The sequence below is a fragment of the Epinephelus fuscoguttatus genome, linkage group LG7, assembly GCF_011397635.1.
Source record: "Epinephelus fuscoguttatus linkage group LG7, E.fuscoguttatus.final_Chr_v1".
NCBI classification, from domain to species: Eukaryota; Metazoa; Chordata; class Actinopteri; order Perciformes; family Serranidae; genus Epinephelus; species Epinephelus fuscoguttatus.
In genome coordinates, this window is record NC_064758.1 from 26907581 (window position 1) to 26931706 (window position 24126).

A 24126-nucleotide genomic window follows, 5' to 3' on the forward strand; every position below is an offset into this window, starting at 1 on the left:
TGTCTGACTGAAGTGGTGGATTTAGGGTGAGTGTCTGACCCGCATGACATTCCATACGTGCCTTCTTCCCCTCTCTCCCGCTGTTGAGCCGGTCAAATAGGAGCCCTCGGAAAACCAAAAATGATCCCAAATGAGTGTGTGCGTCGCCGGGATGTTGCTATGAGAGCCGCTTTAGGAATGAGGAGGCTCCACCCATCGCTCCGGACCATGTGGTTCCCATCGCTCCTGTTGCTGTGTTTTTGAGGAGAGGGCGAAGGAGGAGTGCACAGCTGCTGCTTGAATTGATCGGATGGTTCTTTTTTGGATTTGCCCATGTTTAAGACTAGTTTGTGGCTTTGATAACGCTCTATATGGGCGACTGCTTGGTGACTAACAAGCGCTGTGGCTGCTTTTGTTCAGAGCTCAAAGTATTTAGGGGATCCAGTCCCAGCTGACAGGTGCGCACAGTGCGCAGAGAGGATGGGCAGACGTGAGGCGGACAGCAGAGGCGCAATGAGCACCAACGACCGCTCCGAGCTCGGCTGTCTGCGGGACGCGGCTTCCAGCGGCCACCGTGCCGGAGAGGAGTCCCCGAGGCTGGGCAGACACCCAGACATGGAGGCGGTTGGAGCGGCACCGAGCGCCACGGCGCCCATGGAAGTGAAGAAGCACCAGCACAAACACAACTTGAAACACCGCTATGAAGTGATGGAGACTCTGGGGAAAGGCACCTACGGCAAAGTGAAGAGGGCGGTAGAGAGAGCAAGCCTGAAGACGGTGAGTGTTGGTGGAGATGATGCAAAATTTTACTTGTGTGCCTGTGGGATGCTTTCTGTTATCAAGTTAAGTATTTAACATGGAGTGTGTGTGTGTGTGTGTGGGGTTGATGAGGAGTTTGACCTCTTGACCTCCAACTAAAAGCTTTATATAGATAATGTGATATGCTGCTGATGCTTTTGTCTTCCTGGGAGGTATTCAGCAGTCTCCCCATATAAGTGTGTGTGCGTGTGTGTGTGTGTGTGTGTGTGTGTGTGTACCAAGATTTGTTGCTGCTCCAAGAATGTTGCCCATTGCTTATTAAATATTAATTTGGAGGTGGAGTTAAGCTCCTGAATGTCTTGTGTGTGTGTTTGTGTGTGTGTGTGTGTGTGTGTGTTTGTGGGTGAGCTCATGAGCTGACGCTGAACCCAGTTCTTGCTTCCTGTGCTGCCAGGCTGAGATGCCTTTGGTCTGACTCACTCAGCACTTGAACAAGGGGATAAAATTGCTACAATAGGTCTCCTCCAATAGGAGCCTGACCCCCGTCACCAGAACACAACCACACACGCACACTGCACATACTCAGACAGACATAATAATATAATATGTTTCTGTTCAGCTTTACATTCTGAATATCCAGGTTAAAGACACCACGCGGAGCCAGATTACTTACAGTCAGGCCTTAATCCCTCACTTTGCTGTGATCTGAGCACAAAGAGACAGATACCCCGTCGGCCTGAAATTCCCCTTCTGTTTCTTTAGTAAACAAACACACTGTAATAGGGATAATCTTTTCTGCAATCAGATTGTGGAAGTGAGACTGGCATAATTCCTTTGGCTGCTTTCACTGTAACTCTGAGACCTACTTCTGTGAGAGAGAGGGAGTGAAAGACGGAGGACAGGTAGGAGATTGATGGAAGGATATATAAAAAGAGGGGAGAAGAAAGAGATAGCTATGCAGTGTGTGTGTGTGTGTGTGTGTGTGTGTGTGTGTGTATGTATGTATGTGTGTGTGTGTATGCAGGGTGAGTGGGTTTGGTCGGACAAGGGGAAAACGCGGCATTCTTGGAGCCAGTAGCCAGCACATACCAAGGATTCTTTGAAACAAAACGGACATTATTTTTGGAAACAAGACCAGGGGGCTGTTGTTTGAGGAGGCAGAGAAGGAGACAGTTTTAGAGCAAGGAGGAGGAGGAAGAGGATGAGGAGGAGGCAGTCGGTTTGAGATTACAGTAAAGAGCCGACTTGAGATTGTCTGAGTTCCTGTTCCTCATTGCTGCAGGAGGTGACGAATGTACAGGATGAAATAGAGGGAAAGGATGATGAATACCGGATCTTGAGCAGGGCTACTAATCTGTGCTGTAAGTCACTGGTTCCCAACCTGGGGGCCAAGACCCCCACTAAGGGTCACCAAAGCTTCACAGGGGATCTTGAGGCCTTTTTCATTTTAAGGGTGTGAGAAAACTTAGCTATAGGCTACTAACAGAGCCTCCCCTCTCTGCTAAAGAGCCTTGACCTACAATAGAAAAGTACGTGGTTAAATCAACCAAAAAGTCAATACAACAATGGCGAAGCATCAAGAAGATGAAAACACTGAATTTGTCAAAAAAGAAGTCTATTAAGTAATTAAAAGTTACCAAAAATATCATGAAAACTCATCTGTAATACAATATTCACAGGAAATAATTTGCTCAGACTCCATCCACATTGCTTATTTGTCTAGGGTGGGTCATTCCTTCGCTATCCTAGGATTTGCAAGCCTCCCCGATTAACACTGGTAGCTCTGCCAGCACTGTTGTTCTTAGCACTGTTCACACTGTTAGGACTGTTAGCTGCTAACTCTGTAAGTTCTGCCTGCCGTCTCAGCCGCCTCCATGTTGAGAGCTGTGTGCAAGCAATCCAGGCCCAAACTCTGAATCATAGATATGCTCAGAACATCATATAGAGCTCCATTCAGAGTGGTCATGAAAAAGCCAACCGTGCTAGCTGAAGTGTCTGTCCTTCTAGGATGTTGCGATTGCAGCAGTTAATGCAAATTCAGCCCATTCCCTTGAATTCTGCGCGACCTTGTACTTTTGTCCAATTACTGCAACTTTGCCACAAACCTGACTATTTTATTTCATTGTAGAGCCGCAAGCAGCATCTTGATTCGCTCAGCCCCTCTCTGTCTCTCTAGTCATCATGAGACTGCTGCTGTGGGACTGGAGCTGCCATAGAATTGCGCATTTCAGGCCACAACAATCCCAAAAACAGCCCATGAAATCCTGGAGGGACTTAATTATACACTGGAACAGTATCTTGTTTGGCCCTACTTGTCTTTCTGCATTGAGTTTGTGTATTTGTCCATTTTCTATCTTCTATCATAAATACACAGCATAGTACTGTAGTTCCTGGTTATAGCAAGGGGCTGTGTGTGTGTGTGTATGTGTGTGTGTTTGTTTGTTTGTTTGTGTAGCTGGATGGTGAGGTCAAGGGTCCATTTGGCAAGGAGCCTGTATAATCCTGCTGTTAAATCTTTCACAGATGCAGCAGGGATCTTAACTGATGCTCAGGCTCTTGGGATGTGCTCTCGTGTGTTTGTGTGTGTGTAACCCTGCATTCATTTGGTGTAGGAGTAATAAGAAAAATTAGTTCCCCCGCTGGGACAAATCTCACAAACTCCCCTCACATCGGAACAACTACTCGGTAGTTTGTAACATAAGTTGCGAGTTTTATTATGCAGGGGCGGCAGGATGTAGGGCGGTTCGAGCACCAATTGGTGGCCTGCAGGTCGAAATATGTTCAGGTGCAGGTGGCACATGTAATCTGTAGTATGGTATATTAGGTGTAACCGTAACTTCTTGTCCACATAAAGTGACCAAGATTAGATAAAACATGTATAGCATTAACCATACAAGTCAGGTATAGCAACATTTTAGCAATTTTAGGGAATCTACCGATGCAACAACAAGTGTGGAACAAAATCACTTTGTAATATAAAGCTTCAAACTGTTTCACCATACTTGGATAGCAACTTGAATCCTCACTGGGACATTAAATGCTCCTAGCAATGAAACATAACACATCTTCTTTGTGGCGTCCATGTTGTTTCCACATTACGACTTGAAGGCTCATGAACACACCAAAGTCGGAAGAACGACTTTCCGAAAGGGGAAATGGGACCATTCAAGGAGCACGTAAATGCAGCAAGTGTGCGTGAGATTTCTGTGAGAATAATAGGACAGGAAGTCAGTAAGTAGCCACCCTTAACCCCCATCAGGAGTTCGCACTAGCAAAACACCTACCGTGCGTCAAATTTGTGCAAAGAGGAAACGTTGCTGTCAAGGAGAGGAGGAGAAGAAAATAATTGTTCCATGTTGTCTAGTTTGAATTAGGTCTTATATGGCTGTGCAGGACATTGTGCATTCCTCATGTACATCTGTATTGGCTGTACCAGTACGACATGTACGTCATGTTCCTCTACTACACACATTTTCTGATAATGCAAAGGAATATCTAGTTACATCTGCATGACTCACACACATAGCTACTTATGTTTCCTTGCATGCATCCTGTTACAGTTTGGCATTTTTGGCCGTTATCTCAAAAGCAGCACATTATTTGGATGAACAATGAGATATTGTCAGTGAGAAGAATACTTTGGAGGTCATACTGAGACATGACGCATATGCAGCACATTTGCACGGGTGAGATCATATATACCCACACTTCCTTTGCACACACACGTGCCGCTTTAAAAATGATCTTAGCACCCTGAGGGCTGAACAATGTCCAGTGTGTCTCTCTTCTCTGTGCTCTGCTGATCAGGCATTAATGCCCAGTCCAGGGGGGGCGGTCAGAGCTTAGATGGACAGTGAAATACAAGCTGTTTTTGCTCTGAGTCCACATGCTTTGGTGTACTTTATCCATTCCTTTCACCTGTCCTGTTAACTGCCACCTACATCCTCCCTCCTCATCCCTGCAGCTTATTTCATATTCCCCCTTCCCTTCCACACGTTGCTTTCCCAGCCAGCAGGTATTTGGGTCACAAAGCATTCACAAGCACGCAAGCGTACACATGTTGATAGCTCCCCAACTACTAAATATGTGTGGCCTAATCTCTGACCCAGCATCCAGTATGCCCGACCTGACAGAGATGCCACATCGGTGTGGAGTGTCTGGTGATATGCGAATAATCTTCTGATTTCAACACTGGATCATAGAAAAGATACAAACCTTAAAAAAAACTTGAATATTCTCCTTTGGTGGATAGAGTCACATCAGTTACAGAAGGTCAGGTCGGTCCTGAGAGTTCCCTGGAGTGTGTTTGTGCTGTGTTGCATAACCATTACAGTTGATGGAGCGTGTGAATTGTGTCTTCCAGTGTCTTGTAGATGTTTATTTCCAGCAGCTGAGAATGCTGGAGTTGTGACCCAGGGTAGAGGCCTGCTCGTCCATAGGGACATTGACAGAATTGTATGATCAGTGGTATGTCAGGATGTCAACCTCACAAAGTAGGCAAGGCAAGGCAAGTTTATTTGTAGAGCACAATTCGTACACAAAGTAATTCAAAGTGCTTTACAGAACAAGAAAATGCATTAAAATCACAATACAAAATAAAAACATAAATAATCATTATAAAATGAACTTTAAAAGTGAAGAGTGCAGATAAGATCCTTTCAGTCATATGCACAGTGAAATAGAGCTGTTTTGAGCCTAGATTTGAACATTGTCAGAGTAGAGGCCTGTCTCACATCTTCAGAAAAACTGTTCCAGATTTTAGCTGCATAAAACTGGAATCCTGATTCCCCAAGTAGTCCTGTTGCCTCATCTGCACAATAAACCTCATCTCTCTTCTTTAAGCTCATAGTATTTCTAAATAAGACACCCTCATGTGACTTTATTTGTCCACCTCTGTCTTGTCCTTGTATGGTGCCATTGTGGTGACTCTATCCAAAGAGGTTTAGGGGCTCATGTTGTGTCTGTTGTGTGGGTGGTTGTGGGCTACATCGGGGTACAGTGAGTGCCTGGGATTAAGGAAGCAGAGTGTGAACAGTGCAGCTGTCAACCGTCTGCCTCTGAGCGTGCTCAGATCTCAGGAGACCTGCTTTCACACATCCAGCCCTTAAAACCCGCATAATCACCTCTAATACCCACAGATTTGATTTGTGTATGTGTGTGCGTGTGTACAGTTGTATCAACAGTATGTATGTCTTTGTTTCCATGCACGTCTATACAATTAATACATGAACCATTTATCAGAGACTACGTTTACATGCACACTAATGTTCCATTATTTTACCCAAATACGACAATATTCCGACTTTGATACGGGTTATGTAAACAGCATATTCCATTTTGATGTTCTGCAATAGGCCTTTTTCCCAGTGAGGCATTTTCCGTTTTAGACACGTGGGATAAACTGTTATAATTTAGATTTTAATAGCATTATTTGGACAGGAAAACAGCATTCCTGGCGACTGATTTCCCTGTCGACTGAACGAAAACTTTAATAAAGACTAGTCGACTGGTCTAAAAAAAGGAAAACACTTTTATGGAGAATGTTCTCCAGCCTGGAGGTTATCACTTTGCGTCCCAGCATGGTCTATTCAGGCTCAATATATTCCATTAACTACCTGAAGCCTTTACCTGCATTGCTAGCAGCAGCAGCCGTCGTTCCGTGCAGGTTAACATCCACATGATTGAGTTGAATGTGGTCACGCATTGCTCTAGTCGAGTGATTATATGCCATGTTTTTTCTGACAAAGCCTACATGCTACCTTGCTTTCATTTTCTAGATCACCGCGCTGGTTTTGCGAGAGGACATCTCTCCAATTTCCCACCATGCTGTTTTAAAACTCCAGTCTACTCGAGCATTACCCTGGGAAGGGGGACTGCTGTCTGACGACTCTGCAGCCCCCACTAGTGGCTGGCAGCTGCATGACAGTTAAGCAGCCTTGTACATGAATAAAACACTAATTGGTTTAACCAACTAATATTTCTGGTGCCGACTAGCGAGGGGGCGGACATTTAATCGTTTAGACAAAGTCTCCTATAGCACATTTTTTCTATTTTTGCACTTCCAACTAATGTTCAGTTTTAACTACTGTCCTTCATTAAAATGAGATTTACTTTGTATTTTTAATTTGTCAGAGGTCTTATTGACACAGTTTCACAGTCATGGTAATATTCATACATTCAAAACTCATATTTTGACATGTGGATCTAGGTTACCCATTCCGTGTACATCTATCGGTCCAACCACTGAATGCTGTCCATCGACTAACAGATGGATGGATACCTGTGCTAATACATATCCTTCCCCTGATGTAGATGAAGACCTTTAGTTTATAGACTGAATTGTATTAAATTAATTGTGTTAAACAGGTAACCCTCTGCCTGTTACAGTTAACCCAATCCATGGGGTACATTGTAACATTTAACTTCCAAAAAAAAAAAGAAAAAGGGCTTGCAACTCCTCTATAAAATGCTCCCAGTTTATTCAGTGACAGCGTTTTTGATCAGCAATAGATCTTCGTCAAGTCAAAATTTTGACTTGACAAAGATCTTGACAAAGGGTTGAACAACCATCTCCTGAAAATCTTACGCTGTTTTCTTGCTGTGAAAGATGCGATCTAGAGCTCTGTTGTCAACCACCAGTGATCCCAACACGTGACACGTACAGACTCAATAGCGTCTCATTTTATACAGGTGGCGATCAAGTCGATCCGCAAGGAGCGCATCACCGATGACCTGGACAGAATTCACATCCAGAGGGAGATCGAGATCACTGCCTCGCTCAGGCACTCCAACATCATACGCTTCCATGAGGGTAAGTCTGTAAAGTTGGGCATTTTCACATGGGGGTCTATAGGGGATTGACTTGCTTCTGGAGCCGACCTCAAGTGGCTATTTAAAGAACTTCAGTTTTTTTGCTTGGCTTCATTTTTTAGTCCCGGAGGTTGCAGCTTAAGTACTCCCTATCTGTCCAAAGCCTTATGTAGCTCCTTCCTCTGTGCCACTGACACTGCTGATGTCCGAAAACTATTAGAAACACAGCATTTATACATATAGTTGCACTGTGTGACATATTTCTTCATTAGCATGAACATGGACACAATGAGTTGACCCCACATGAACCTAACCTGATCAGTGTCAGATGGTTTGTTACACAGAACTAAACTGTTTATAAGAGGACAGGAACTTGCAAAAAATGCTTAGAATAGAAAGCCTTTATTGTCATTGTACAAGGGCCAAGGGCCACTTATACAAAGTTAACACTGTCTATGATACCTGATGGGTTCGGAGATACATTTCAGCCAATGAGTTCTGCATGATTGGTTAAAACTACTCTGACTGCAAACAAACTACAGACAGAAACCAGAACACTTCCGAAACCAGAATCTTGTCCTGTCACCTGCAGTCTTTTTATACAGACTAAGGTAACCATAAATCGTCTTGCTGCTATAGCTATAAGTACTCACTAGAGCATCAAATGCACAGCCAAAAAGAGTCGCCATCAAGTGCAATTCTTACTCCTGTTGGTTTGGGTCTTTTCCTGTGAGACGTTTACAAATAGAAGTCTCTAATACTTAGTATCAGTTGTTGAATTTTATCCTGTTGACACTTTTTGTCATGTGAATGAGACATTGTATGCTGAACACTTGGATGGTAAACCTCAATCAGGTGACAATCTTACCTCATGAAACTCATACAAGTGACCAACAGTGTGCACAATTACTGGTTCCTGTTAAGTTCAGATAGATGCAGGATGCAAAACCTCAACGTGTTGCTGTAGAGTGAAGGTTTGTGGCATCCTTTTGACACTCACATAAACACAGCATCATAATGCAGACCTGTAAATGTGTCTTTGCAGTGTTTGAGAGCCGGGATAAGATTGTGATAGTGATGGAGTACGCCAGCAGGGGAGAGCTGTACGATTACATCCAGGAGAGGAGGAGACTGCCTGAAACAGAAGCCAGAGGCATCTTTAGACAAATCACATCTGCTGTCCACTACTGCCACAAGGTTTGCACACACACATACTTTCTGCAAGTACACCACAGGCATTCAGTATAAATTGGGGATGTAGGCACGTGCTGAATCGCACACTGCGGTATTCAACTGCGCACAAGCAAATACAGTACCGCTAAATCCACTAAATCCTAATCCTAATACTGCAGAAAAACTTGACTTGCGTTTTCAGATCTCTCTGGGTTAAGAGCGCATTAGGCCTTGATTGTTTTCTACAGTCACACACTGACACAATTAACAAACACGTTGCCTTACTTCCTCCCTCCTCATTACTGTAAGCCCTGGCAAAGGAACAAATTCTTGTTTGCTCCTTTGGTGATATTTATTTGTGTGTTTTACTTGTATTTGTGCACATAAGATAAACAGCTTTGCCAAAACACAGTAATTATCAAGGGGATACATAAATCCCATTTATACAGAAGTGCAGTGCAGTTGAAGTGAGGCCTTGCAGTCAGCTGAGTTGGATATGAAAAAAAATGTTTATGTTTCCATATAATTCTTATTTTGGTAGTTTGGCTTCTTCGCGAATCCCTCACATTAAACTCAGAGATTATCATTCAGCTCCTGTAGCTTTTTTAGTCGACAGAGAGGTGGATTTTGTGCTCCTCATGCCCTCAAATATTGTCCCAAAATAGACATGAATGTTCCAGCATGAATGAATTATTGAATGTGCCTCTGAGGCATGCAGGGCACATGGAGAGATTATTGAGGCTTCAAAAGAAGAATGAGAATAATTCAGAGTCAGAGGTTTTTTCTTTTTTTCAAATCTGTTTATAGTCATTTAAAAGCAGCAAGAATAATAACCTGGTTTAATACATCGATTCGGCCTTTCTTTCTCTGCCTTGCGTTCATATACGCATGCATACACAGGCTTACATACTGTGCACAAAACATTGTCTAAGGTCATGGGTCATTTCCTCCACTTAAGTGCTCTGAAGAGGATGTAATTAAGGAAAGAAAGGAGGCTATTCTGGCTCATTAGCTAGTGGCTTTAAGAGATATGTCAGCAACGTTTAAAATTTCCCTGCGTCACGCGGCTTCCTGGGTGGCCACAGTTATCTAGAGCAGCATTGTCTCTTCACATGATTTACTACCTACTCAAAGAAAACCTGCAACAGACGCCCTCCCCCCCTCGCCATCGAACTTCCAGTGTAGTCTTCCTCACCAGGCCCCACAGCTGTCTACACTCTGTGGCCTCTCACTGGCTCCCAGGTGCTTTAATGCCATCAGTGGATCAAATCGCATCTCATCAGATGAATTAACCCAAACAAAGCACTTCCTCATGCCTGTTAGCGATTAAACAGCCTGAGAGCCCTTCTCAAGGCTCTCCAATATGTTAGACACAAACCCTGCAATGTGAGGCCTGAGTGGAATGTTACTGGTCATAAAATTATAAATGAAAGACAAGTGCCCCGTGCACCACAGGTTGGGTTTATGTTGCAAACGTCAGACCCTTCAGTCCTAATGTTTGCATGCAGAGAGAAAAGATCTGAATGTAAACAGGAGGGAGGAGCAGCGCAGGACCTCATGTGTCTCTGCTCTCTTGCAGAACGGTGTCGTGCATCGAGACCTCAAGCTGGAGAACATCCTTTTAGATCAAGAGTTAAAAGTGAAGGTAAGATTTATACAGCGCACACAAACTGAGCCCTGAGATCACGTTCCAGCAAAGACGTGTGATTGTGATGCATGTTTTGGAAAATAAATGAGAGAATGTCCTTTCAAAAACAAGATATCTGTTCCTGGGTAAGAAATAGATAAGCATCATTGGCCTGAGCTTTAAATACATCATGCGGTATTATAATGTATCATCCAAACACCTCCGATCATAAAGGCATACATCTTTGTGACACACTGGAAGCACTTTGTTTTCCACTGCTGCTATGTTCAGTACACGTTTGCTTCACATACTGCAGCTGGGAATGGATTATGGTACCAGCCACAAAGAAAAATGCAAACAAAGTGCACATTCAGAACATACATTGGAGCCATTCAGCCCACAGACATTTTAATGTGCTGTGAAGCCATGCACACTGAACCAGCACAAACACACTGCCAGGTCTTACAAAAGTCCCCAGGGGTCATTTTCTTGCCTGATTTGGATGCACCTCTCCTTATATGGGAGCTGTGTACACCACGATGAAGGGAGAATGCAGGGAATCCAGTGGCAATCGCGCCAGTCGGAGGGTTTTAAGTATGCTCCGTCTGTCCATCTAAAGAAAACACCATGTGCAGACCTCTCAGCAGCTCGTCATTCATGGCAAACCTCAGGTTCACCACATCGGCCGCTCTCTGCATCCGCTGCAGGAAATGACCAAGCCTCTGTGCAATGCATGTGCGTGTTATATCTGCACAATAGCTGCCTCATGGCATGTGTAGAAGGCAGGCACAGCCAGACATGACAGGGAAAATGTTAGGTTTTGGTCACCTATGAAGTCACAGATTATGATTTAGGAATATAAAAATACTAAATTGTCTTTTAATGATTGGTTTTGACAATTCTCATTTCCTAAGTGGCAGAAGTGCACTTGTTTTTTTTTGTGTCTTTTTCTTACTGTTGTCTGAGCTGTGCATTTTGAAAGTGTTTGGTAACATATTCATTCACCTTTCCAAACCACTTAGGTACCCATACCTAACATAAGCCCCTTTTCCACCAGCATTTCCAGGAACTTTTATTACCACGAATTTGTTTAACTGGGTAAAGAGCTGGTAATCTGTGTGGTTTGCGTTTCCACCTCACCTCAAGTTCTGGAAAATTTATTTAAATTAGCATGATGACGTAGATGATTCAGCGTGTGTCCTGTATTGGCTTCGCCAGCTTGGCAGGTTACATGCTGGTGTAGAGAGTTGGGGCTGTTTGTCTCAGCCAGAAGCTAAGTTTAAAAGTATTTTAAGATAAGTGTCAAACTAAGTTAGTCTACATACAGACAGCTGTCATTTCAGCTTATTAGTGACAATTCACTATCAGCTGAACTAGCGTGCTGTCATATGTAAGACATAACATTAGTGTCAGTGGATGAGAGACTGTGGACGGAGCATATCGAATATCGCTATCTACATGTTTATATGGTCATGCTGCTGAACATGTATTGATAAAGTATTGGCTTCTTCCTCACTAAGGGTTAATGTCACTTACAGTAACAAGTGTAGCTGCTGTCAACTGGAGTCATTTTCAAGTTATCTCCACTTTGTTTCCACCGCGGCCGCTCGGCTGTTCTCCGCTTACTGTGTCGCATCAGTGTGTGTGTAGATACCGTTAGTGCTTATCAATACTACGGTCTTTGATAATTTAGCCCCAGTGCTAACTTAGTACTGGGTTTCGGTACTCATCCTTAATTAAAACACAAACAAAGTGAAGCTTGTAGAAATGAAATAAAGTTTTTAGCGGCTGCCCGTACCAGGAAGTGCAGAACGCTGCAAGTGTGAGTCCACCAGTCAGCATTCCTCTCAAGAATTCCGACTAATCTAAAAAGTCCTACCCCCCTACTAGGTACTTTTTCCAGGGTAAATTTGGTGTTGAGGGAAAGTTTTTTACCCAGGTAATTTCAGTGGAAACACACAGAGTTTTTTTTAAATTCCGGCTAATTGATAAAAGTTCCTGCGGTGGAAAAGGGGCTATAGTGATTTAGTACAAACAGATAATAGCCTTTGTCATTATGTGAAATGTCATAATATAAAAATAAAAACTACATGGGGGTGATAGACGAGTAAGCACTTGAAAACTTTGGTATTTTTCAATTGGGACCATATTTTTGTCATGTTCTTGTCTAAGTGACTAATGGGAACAACAGTTTTTGTCCAGTATTGAGCGAGAAGGCTGCAGCAAGTCGCAGCAAACCAGGCTATAGTGTAACAGGTGTAACCAATTTCTGTCCAATAAAAATGTTTGTTTTTGCCACTGACAGGCTCACATTTTATTCTAAGTGTTTTAAACATTACGGAAGGGAACCCTACAGAGTGGCCTTTTTTGTTGCTTTTTGTTTAACCAGAAACAGTCATTAAATTGCCATCACTAAACTCACCAGACTCCATTTCAATAAACACTTTAGCGTGTATAGAACCAGCATGTTTTCACATTAAACTGGGTGAATTAAGGGCAACAAAATCAGAGTTGGCAATTGCTGGAACAGTGGGAAGATGAATTGAAGATGGTTTTTGTTAGTTTTTTTTTTGTTTATTTCTCAGTCCACTTTGAATGAAGTGTGTTTTGATAAAATTACTGTTTACTTAATAGAGTCTTGTTGCCCATTAATTGCAGCCTGTTTTGCAGTGGCTGAATGCTGGACCAATTTCAAACACTGTCGCTCCCATTAGTCACTTAGGATGCATTCACACTGGCTTTAAACAAACCCTGGTCCGCTTCCATGGATATTTCGGATATTCGGACTCTGGTGCGGACCAAACGAGTGCACCCTGGTCCGCTTGAAAGCTGGGGGTCTTGGTTCACTTGCAAGCGAATCCTGGTGCGGTTGGCTTACAGCGGGAGATGCAAACAGACTATCCAGCGAACCAAAGAGAGGAAGTGAACCAAAGAGAGGAAGTGATGTAGAGCGCAGTGCGTTTTGGGTAGGATAAAAACAAAGCCAACAGCGTGAACTGTGAGAAGCAGAGGTAAAAAAATAAAAAGTTGGAAAATGTCTCGTGGGCAGACGTGGAGTAGTGAGGAGGTGGGGGTGCTCACTGATATATGGTCAGAGGACTATATATCGCAGTTGCTTGTGGCTACCCACAATGGATTTCCTGGCCAATCAATGAGCCGGATTTTTTTCTTCCTCATGCTTTTTTTCTTCCTGGTCAGTGATCATTTCGGGCAATACCGCCCACAGATGAGCAGCTGTTGTAACTGCGTGACATTGTCCAGGCGGTTTGGTCCGCTTTAAAAAGTGCAGTGTGAAAGTGAACTAAACCAAATGAAGGTGTGAAATTTTTTGGCATTCCCCGTCCAATCGAACCGAGTCCCCCGGACTATCCTGGTGTGAATGCGTCCTTCAACACAACAACATGGTTTAATAGCATAAAGGCTATAAAAAAAACCTAATGTTGTATTCACACTACAAGAAACAACTCAACAGTGACAACTGACCAGCTTCATTATATAGAGTCACTGTTGAAGTGTTGTTCAAGGGCTGGTTAATGTAGTTACATCGTCACAGACTTGTGCCCTAGGAACGCTGCTCAGTCTTGCTTCCAATTTTTCCCAGTGGCCGCTCACAGTATTGCAGCAAAAAAATCCCCTGCAGCCCAAAGAGCATTTTCTATTATGAATGTGTAATCTATGGACGACGTTTTATATTTGCAAAACTTTCCTAAAGCTGAGAAAGGTGATTTTAAAAAATCTGTGACATCATCACAATCTAGATATCTAGTTATTATTATACATCTATGGGCTTGTGTGTGTCTGCTACTTGGCCACTTGCCACAAAGCACCTTGACTGAACATCTTGTAAAGTTTGTATTTGTTTAAAAAACTTTTGGTTAATGTCTGAGCCTCATTATAACGTCACTTTTGCCACCAAGTTGCATCCTCGTGTGCATCACAAGGCACAGAATGCTAGCGTAGCGTCAGCTAGCTAAGCGAAATAGCACAGCTTCACAGCTGGAAACAAGAACATATGATTAACTGATGCTTCACCACGTCATTAGAGCCCTGAAAAAAGGTGAAGCCAGCTCAACTTTTACGTGTAGCGCGTCACGTCCATAAGCAGCGACAAGTGCCATCAGTTTATAATGTCATGTCACAAGCTTCCATTGAACATAGCCTGTTGCCTGTCGCTCATAGTGTGAACACGGCATATGTTACCCTGTAAATCATCATTGAAGCACAAAATAACGTGAAAACGAGATACAGCCAGCAGATTTCTTTTTCTTTCCACTGCTATATAAAATCAGTTCTTATTGAGATGATACATTTGACTAGTTTTAATAAGCTGACTTATTCACTGGACAAGAGGGACGCTGATAATTTTATAAAGCAAAACACAAGTAAGATAAAAACGTAGCTCAGACAAACCAAATAACTTTGCTCCTCTAACCAATTTTCACTTCTCTCTCACATGAACCTCAAAAGACAGCTCACACATTTACCCCAACAGGCTGCGAGCCACTGTAGAACATTAACCAGCAATCTGTTTCTGTATGAGAGACAGTGGCTTCTCACAACAGCCCGTGTAATTCCAAGGCACGTGTACAGGTCTCGTTTGTATGTTTAGAAGAAAGAGCATTTCTTACACAAGCATTTGACACTGAGGAATGTCTCCGTGCCAAAGCACTGAAAAGAGTACAGGAGCCTCACGCACATTAATCTCAGGTGGCGAAATTTACACTGCAGGACACGCACACACAAACACAAGGTAGCTTGTAGAAAGTAAAGGCGTATTAACTGCACATCATTACTGTGTGTATAATAACTGTGAGCTGTCTTGTATACACAGCGTCATCGTCTGTCTGTGAGGTCTCTGTTCCTCTGAACCTCTGTTCCACGGAAATAAAGCTGTCACACTGAGTATTTTTAACACCAGAGGGGCTGATAGTGAGCTGGTGCTCATGTTAATAATCTCTTCAGATAGAGAGGAGCCTCGGTATGTCTGCGTATGGCTCTCGCAGCCTCGAGTGAGTGATTGTTCCGTTACGTGGGTGTATGCAGCCTGATGTTTTTGGCTCTCCCCTCTTTCCTCGCTCACACTTACACTGGCAAAAGCTCAGCATACCTATTTTTGGCTCCTTTAAAAGGAATTGTTTTGAGTTGTGTTTTTGCCACATGGCTAAGAGTTTGCAGTGCATACTCACTGAAAAGGAATCTGGATGGCGTGAGGAGCAAGTGTGTGTTGAAGTGAATGAAATGAAATTTATATAGGGTTTGGTGTTGATGGATTAGCCCGTTATGTCATGAAGTTAAAGCGTTCTCTGCTGCCAGTTGTTATGTGTCATCTGTGACTGTCACATAAACCCTTTTGTTTATTTGATACAACAGTGTGAACGCACAGATACACATGCTCGGCTGGTCTTTGGTGCCCACAGCTGTGAAACGTTTAATAGACACATAAACTTGTTTTTTTTTCTTAGATATACAGTAGGTTGTGTTTTTGTTGTATGTATTTTTTTTATACAGTTGTTACTAAGATCGGCCTTTTATTTATTAATATATTGTTTTTTAGTGTAGTAGCTATGCCGCTGTCCTCCTGAAATATGTTTTAGTGGTATTACTGCTGTTCTTGCAGTATGTCTTTCTGAGTTATGCTGCTGTGACTTGACTTGTTTCTATAGTTACCACATAAAATTACCCAGTCGTAAAGTAGCTCAGGAGCAGTAGCAGCAAGAAACACAAAATCCTGACAATCAAATTTTATTTCATGTTCTCTATTTCTCTGACTCTGCAGCTGGCTGACTTCGGCCTTTCCAATCATTTCCAGAGGGGCACTCTGCTGCAGACGTACTGTGGAAGTCCGCTCTATGCTGCCCCGGAGATAGTGAAAGGACTGCCCTACCAGGGGCCGGAGGTGGGTCAACACGCACGGCTCTCGCTGGTTTCCTCAGGAGAAATTCAACAGTGCACCAAAATCAACTAAAACTGAAATTGTGGGTTGTAAAACAAAAACAATGCACTGAAAGGGGGTAAAGTGCATTGTAGAGCTTAGGAGAACTGCAGCTAGGTGATAATTATCTGTGTGTTCTACACTATGAGCAACATCTTTCGGGTTACACATCGTTGTTTGATCTGTTTCTAAGGACAAACATTGGTAAGAGCAGCTTTAAAGGCATTTTTCACCCCCAAAATGACCTTTTGTATCAGTTACTCACTTTGTGTTACTTGGAATTCTTGAAGAAAGCGCTTTTCTTGCATGCCCCCACAGTAAAGGAAGAATCCAAAAATGGAGAAAAGTCTCGATGAACTGAAGTAATAGAGGTCTGCGTTAAGAACAGCTAAACCAAGTCTCATTTATCCTGTCTGCTCAACACTTTACAAACACATGCATTGGTTTTACAAAATGTCATAAGAAGATAGGAAAAAAAGAGTACAAAAACACAAACAAGCAAAAAATAAGTGAACAAATAAACAAAAAGGTCCAGATTGACATGTCTCACAAAAGCTATTCACCCCCGTGACATAGTCAGTGACTCGTTCTCTCATGCCTCCCATTTCTCTCGACATCTGTCCTCTCCTGTGGGTTAACAGTTTGATATAGTTTTGCTGTTGCCTTTCGCTCCAATTCATCAACAATTTTCTTTGTTTTTGGATTCTTCGTTCACCATTGAGGAATGTGAGAAAAATAGAGTCTTTTGCATGGATTTACCGTAATACAGGGTGAGTAATTGATGTACAAATGCTCATTTTGGGGCTTAAGTATTCCTTTATAGCACTGACTTTGCCTTGCATGTGCTGCGAAGGAACCACAGGAAACTAGAAAAATCAGACACATTTTCAGATGCTCACACTGTAATTTTTGTGGAAATCCTGCACCGCCTCACTGCATTAAGTCAATGCCTGAATTTCTGTTGTTCATGCCATGTTCTTCATTATGTCATGATAGGTTGACTGCTGGGCGCTGGGGGTGTTGCTGTACGCCCTGGTGTACAGCAGCATGCCATTCGATGGGGCCAGCCACGCCACACTCACAGAGCAGATCAGCCAAGGTCGCTACCGCAGACCCAACCCCCCCTCAGGTAACCCTTCACAATGTCATTAACGTTATATTTACATTTCTATTCGTCGGAGTGTCTGATGTTATTTCTTCGTGTGTTGTTCTTACAACATGATATCCTGTTAATTACATTGTCTTAGTCAGTGTGGCTGCTATAAATAACTCTTGGCTCTGTTTCCTCCAGATGCCTGCGCTCTTATCGACTGGTTGTTGACAGTACGTGTGGATGAGAGGGCTACGATAGAGGACGTAGCCAACCACTGGTGGGTGAACTGGGGTTTTGAAGAGAGTGTGTGTGACTGCCCTCCATCTCCACACCAAGAATGCCCCTCCCCCCTACTGGCTCGCTACATAGACTGGCAGAATCGGGTCGCAGCTACCAGCAACATGACTGTTGACCCAGGGTGCCTATCCTCAGACTCGTCCTGTCCACCTCAGTTCTCCTCCCACCCCTTTTACTTCAGCTTACCTCTAAAGAGTGATCGTGGAGGAGGAGGAGGAGGAGGAGTAGGAGGAGGAAGGGTACGTGGAGGAATGTCGAGCCTGAGGAAGTCCCGCAAGGAGAATACAATTCCCCAGACTGCACTGGGAGCTTGTGCTGGTGTTTGTGCAACAGCTGCCTCCTCTGCTGCAATTTCCTCAACTTCCACCATTGAAAGAAAGAAACCCAAAGGTATTCTGAAACCACAGAGGAGTTTTGACTCAGTCTTTCACAGCCCTCCTAAAGAAAACTCTCCTTCCCAACCGTGTAACACAGCTCCCCAGCCTTTCCGAACACATACACTTACCCACACACATGCTGATGCCCTGTCCACCAGCCTTACGCCTCCCTCTACATTCAGTCAGCCCTCATCCAAAATGCCCAAGAAGGGGATACTGAAGAACTTGTATGGAGGAGAGTCAGGTTATGGCTCATCCTCTGAAAGAAGGATCTCTGGAGTGGAAGTTAAAGAGGGGGGTGATACAGGTAATTTGTGCTCACGCAAACAGCACACTTGTCTCCCAGCGGCAGAAGACAGCCCCACTATGCGCACAGAGGCAGTCAGAAGAAGGAAGGGTATTCTGAAACGTAACGGCAAGTTCTCTCGCAGTCTGGATCTTCCGGATGACCACCACTCAGCCCCCGCGATGTTCCCAGAGGCCCTGCAGCAGCTCCTCCAGGCCACAGGGAGCGCCGAGGGTCGTCACAGCCGCCCCTCCAGTGTGGTGAGTGAGGATAGTCTCTTCTCCTCTGATTCCTTCGACTTACTGGACCTCAGCGCCCAATCGCGTCGTAGAATTTTCTCCCGGGGGAGGCAGCACAGCGCCTGCAGCTCTGAGGAGGACCTGGAGCAGCTGAGAACTGATGCAGGCCAAGTTAGTGGAGACAGAGAAGGACAGAAGGAAATGCAAACATAAGCCAAAGGAACAATGCAGATATGAGTGTGAAAGATTACATTGCACACCAGGTCTGCGGTTCATATTTCTGTGATAATCAGTGCCTGGCATCTTGAAAAGACTTGAGTGAACTCTCTTCTTGAGCACGAGGACTCTCCCATTCATTGTATTGTCAATGTAAAGCACCATTTCTTGGCATATTTTTCTGTATTGAATGATAAATGAAACTGCATTCATTGCAAGTTCAACTGTATTCTGAATGCAAGGTAATGCAGGGATTGACTCGTCACTAAATGGATGGCCATATTGCAGAGATGGGGCGTGAATGTGGTCAGTCTGCTAATGAACTCACTCTGACCTCACCTGCACCTGTAGTTGATCTCCTTTAAATTTTACAGCAGATTTCTGTTCAGCAGAGCATTGAAAATCTGAGTCTGGATGCTGCCATCTGGTGAATTTAGCCCTGCAGGTTTTTGGAAATAAAGAGAAGTGTAGCAGCGTGCCATCTTGGATATGTGAATCCAGTATGTCAATAGTGACAATGAACCAACAAGACATGTTAAATGTGTTTCCATCCACCTGTTTTATGACCATTTCGCATATAAAGCCCTGAGAGGAAACATTAGAACTGAGGTTGAACAGAAAGACAAACGCAAAATTTGATAAAGTGAAATTATAAATGGGCTTAGGCCCAATCCCGTTTCATATTTTAACCTCTACAACTCATTTTTGAGGTGCCTCTTTGCCTCCTTACAATGGGTAGTGGTTGAAATCTTTCCCTCTGATATGGGACAACCCTTCGGAACCCTTATTGGTAGTCGTCGATAGGCCTTTTTCACGAAAGACAGTTTGATATATCACAGTAGGAACAACACAGGTGTAAATAATAAAGTTAATAAAGGCTGAATTCCGTTTAGCTGCATTGATTTCAAGATCCTTGCATCCTGCATGCTTGCTCACTGTCCCTCTCACTGGAGCATTTGAATAGAACAGAGCCAAAATTAGCTTGTCAATAACACCTGTGCTTTTCCTACTACAAGTCAAACTGTCTGCTGTGAGAAAGGCCTATACTGGCTTTTACGTAAACAGGTGTGACGAGTGTTAAGTAAACTAGCTGTGCTCTGTAGGCTAACGTTAGCAACCTATGCTCCTAGCCTGCCAATCTGCACTGATAATAAGAGAGTGAAAACAAGTGCAACATCTTTGCTGCTGGACTTTATTTAAATTTTACCGTCATGTGTCATCAAAGGGAGGAATGCGACATGCAAATATGTCAAAATGCGGGACTTTGCTACTTTTGCAGCCATCTTGGCACTCAGTAGAATTGGGGCACCCTACTCCTAGACGTGAACACGCAAAATGGAGGGCTAAGGGCTAAGTGGTAGCAGGGCAAGGGGTGTATTGGGATTGGGCCTTGGTGAATAAATCATGACGTACATGAAGAATGTGGGACAAATACATCAGATCTGTGTGGACCGCTGAGAAGACTGCAATGTTCCTCAAACTAACAAATGAAACAAACAGAAATGCCACATTTTCGTCATCCTTTTCCACTGTTTGAGGTCTGACTGGCGCTCTTTTATCTATGTCATCTTGTGTCTTCTTTTTATTAGATCATTTTAATGGCACTGGTCTGAAAAAATTAGCATAACCAGCTGTTTACCTTGATGATGATAATCAATAATAACATCTTGTTGTGGCACTTCACGGTAACACGTTCCCAATTTTAAAAGCCCTTTATAAGGAACAATAAATGGGCGATAACACACTATAATGTAGTCGTAAGCAGACATAAGGGCATTTTTTGGAGTTTATCTGCAGTATTTGTCAACAATGTTAAATTCTCCTATAAAGACATATTTTATATTATTATTATCTCTGCTAGGCATAAGCTTGGTGGGGATCATGCACAGGTTGTGTGTGTGTGTGTGTATCTGTCTGTCTGCAGGTAATCTTGCAAAGTGCTGGACCAATCAGCCTAATATTTTGTGTGCACCTTTAATGCAGTATGATCAAGGACCTCTCATAGCAGTGACTCACATTTGTTGAAAGACCTGTTTTATTGACTGTTCTATACCATCATTGACCGCTGACTCCTTACTCCTCTTAACTGGCGAGTAGGGGATGCAAATGTTTAAGAAATCAACTCGGCTTAAAACAACGAGCCTTACCATCTGTTGCAGGCCACATTTTGGCGGTTGTCATGGCTCAAAAATTGACATTTATACAAAAGTGTGGTCTTATTATGAACCAGGGCATCTGCAGGTGAATTAGATACTCGATATGTTACGATCTACTGAATTTAGGCACAGTATGAGATGAATAAATCTCAATTTTTTGTTATTTCCTCTGCCATCTTGACTGTAAGGGAGCCAGGAGGGACAATTTCATCAGCCACAGCTCTTTGCAGTCCGCCTGCGACCCAGTTTTGTGACTTGGTTATTTTTCCTTGATATTTGTGCCTCTACCATAAGTAAACAAGCAGTATATGTAGTTAAATTGTTTCTGTTTTTGTCTGAAAGTCCAGTTATGAATGATATGGATCAAAGATTTGTGACTGCGTTTCACTTATTAAAAACACACTCACCCCCATTATTACATTGCAGGCTATCTACATACAGCTACAGTGCCTGTCAGGAGGAAAAATCAATCAGCTTTGTGTAACGGCCCGCTGTTCCGTCAAAGATAGACAAGGCTACTTTTATAAGCTGTTGATGGCTTTTCAAATGCGCTGCTGCACCGCTGCTGGAATTTCAAGAATTGTCTAGAGTTGTCCCGATGAGCTTGGCAGAAATCTGCTCCCTACTGAGTGCACTTTTCTAGTTCCAACTGTGTTAACTATTTCAATCAGGAGAGACAGGGAGTGGGGTAAAGACATTATTTAATACAGAATATGTGTGTGCAGATTAACAGGTGATTTGTGCTGGTGAAGATTTAACAGAGGTGCTTGGCGTTTGGACACCAGAAGGAGATATTTTGTGATCGAGGGACATCTGAGCGGCAGCAGGATAAATCCCCCCCATGGAGTTTAGACACTGGTGGTGGTGGTGGTGGCTGATGACTCTGAGGCTGCTGACTGCTGAGGCGTATGAGGCTGATGAATCCATAAAGACTAGGTGGTGATGCAAGACCAACTACAGCAGAGAAAGAACCATATTTAAAATGAGGAGCACTAAGATGATAGGCTGACAGAGAAGGTGTGTCACTGTGCTGTTGGTTGATTGTGAATCAGCTGATGACTCGATTGACCTACCCAGACAATGACACCTAGAGACAGTGAGTTAGCATATGTGAAAGGAGTGAATGGCAGGGTGAGAAAGAAACTTAAAGCCTGAGCATGAAAAGTATTGTCTTCCTTACTGAACTTTCACGAGAGCTTCATTTGTCTCTACACCAGTCTCCAGCGAAGGGTGCCCACAGGAAAAGTTATTGTAGCTGACAAATACATTAATAACTGCTTATTATGACATTATAGTGTGTTGTAAACCTTTCATTAAATGTGCTAACCCGGGGGAGTTTAAGTAAAGCATTACTTATTTTATTACATCATTGACTATATTTGTACTACACAGTGATACTGTACACAATTTGCTCCTTTGCACCGACCGACAGTGTGAATAGCAGATGGATCACATTGCTTTTTAATGCAACAGTGCTGCTGTGGACATTCAAATGTATGCAGTTTTAAATGTGTAATTTTCTTATTGTGAGAAATGAATTCTGTTCATTTTTTTAAAGGGTTAATAAATTATCTGAACATGAATACTGTCCAGTTGTTTTCTGGTGAGAGAAGAAGAAAGGCAGCAGGAGATGAGGGATGACTTGAACATATACTCCAGCTTTAAAGACAGTAAAGATAAATATGAAACGCAGATGGTCAGTGAAAAAGGACATTTTAAGACAAATCACCCTTTTATTCCAAAAGTTACTTCTTCTCTATAGTCAAGGACATTTTTGTCCTTGAGGCCTGGAGCAGGACACAATACAGAGAATTTAAGGAACGTTGTTTATGAAATACCAAAAGCTATCCAATTAACTTCTTGAGTCCTGTGTCTCCGTAAACACAGAGCTCTATTTGGCCTACAGGCTGTTTTCATTATGGTTCATGTACTTAAACAAAAATGCATCTGAAAGAAGAAAACACTCAGAGGTCAAATAAGGCTTTGGTAAGAACATTGCAATGACATAAAAGTATTTAGAAATGTCACTTAACTTCAAGGTAAGTTTACATTTTGTTTGATTACCTTGTATAAAGAGGATTAATACATCAACTGTGCAAAACTCCATGTTGGAAAAAAAAGTAAGCAATGAGGCCATGAGCATGATGCATGCATGCTTTTCCCCTTTGTTTCCTTTATTGGCTTTCACTAAATACTTTTCTAAACAAAGAACACACTTTTTGCAGGCCTCTCCTCTGTCTAATGGAGCGAGCTCATCATCACTGTCAGGTGAAAACCTCATATCTGCTTTAAGGCATATTTAAGGATTACATTTTCCTGGACTGACAAAGTTCTCCAACCTCTTACGCTCACAAAGTCCCTTGAAAAGTGATTGCATATTGTCAAAACGTCATCTATGTGTTCCTTATTCTCTAAAAAAAAAAAAACCCTACCCTTTAGGACATACGAGGTTTCACAGCGTTAAGATGATACAAAGCAAAGCTCACTGGCAGGTCTTGTTTAGATTTGGAGAAGTCCGGTATGGCTGACATATACATGGGGCTTACTTTATACCAGCCACTTGCATAGTTTTAACCCATTCAAGTGTCCCTATTATAGGACTCAGGCCGATCGTACGCAATTTTGCCATTAAAGGAGCAGTATGTAGCATTTAGAGTAGTCTGGTGGTGAGGACTGCAGATTGCAACCATCTGAAACTTCTCCTGTGGGCCGAGCACGAACCCTGGTTATGATTCCTTCAGTGTTCCTTGTTTAGAAGGTTTTCACCGGGAGCTGAATTATCTGCAGACTTCTCTTATTCTCCAAAACAAATGGAGCAGGAGATTAAAACCAGTAAAAACACTGAATAAAGCAGTTTCATGTTACAATCAATGTCTTTCCAAGGCCGTTCGACGTGTCGCAGATGGGCTGCCAGCCTAGCACCTGCTAATGTGTGCTCACCTTTTTCTCTGATAACTTAAGATCCAGATGTTCAGGAGGTTTTTTTCCGGGAGCCGAATTATCCGTAGAGATCTTTTCTGCTCCATGAAAAATGGACCCGGTGATCTAAACCAGTAAAAACACTGATTAAAGCAGTTTAACATTAAAAATCTATGTTTTTCTGGTACTGTTCGGTTCAACACAGAGGGGCTGCCAACTACAGTGGGTGACGCAAAAACACAAATGACCCTATCTAGAGCCAG

At 43.0% G+C, this 24126-nt stretch overlaps 1 protein-coding gene across 1 annotated transcript; it reads left to right on the plus strand.

Moving 5' to 3' along the window:
• Positions 1 to 213: 213 nt before the first annotated feature.
• On the plus strand, positions 214 to 22516 carry LOC125892180 (NUAK family SNF1-like kinase 1). Its single transcript, XM_049581993.1, has 7 exons — positions 214 to 756; positions 7429 to 7549; positions 8594 to 8745; positions 10301 to 10366; positions 16125 to 16244; positions 17277 to 17409; positions 17572 to 22516. The coding sequence occupies exons 1-7, from the start codon at positions 460 to 462 to the stop codon at positions 18783 to 18785; spliced, it is 2103 nt and encodes a 700-aa protein (XP_049437950.1). The 5' UTR covers positions 214 to 459; the 3' UTR covers positions 18786 to 22516.
• Positions 22517 to 24126: the final 1610 nt, after the last annotated feature.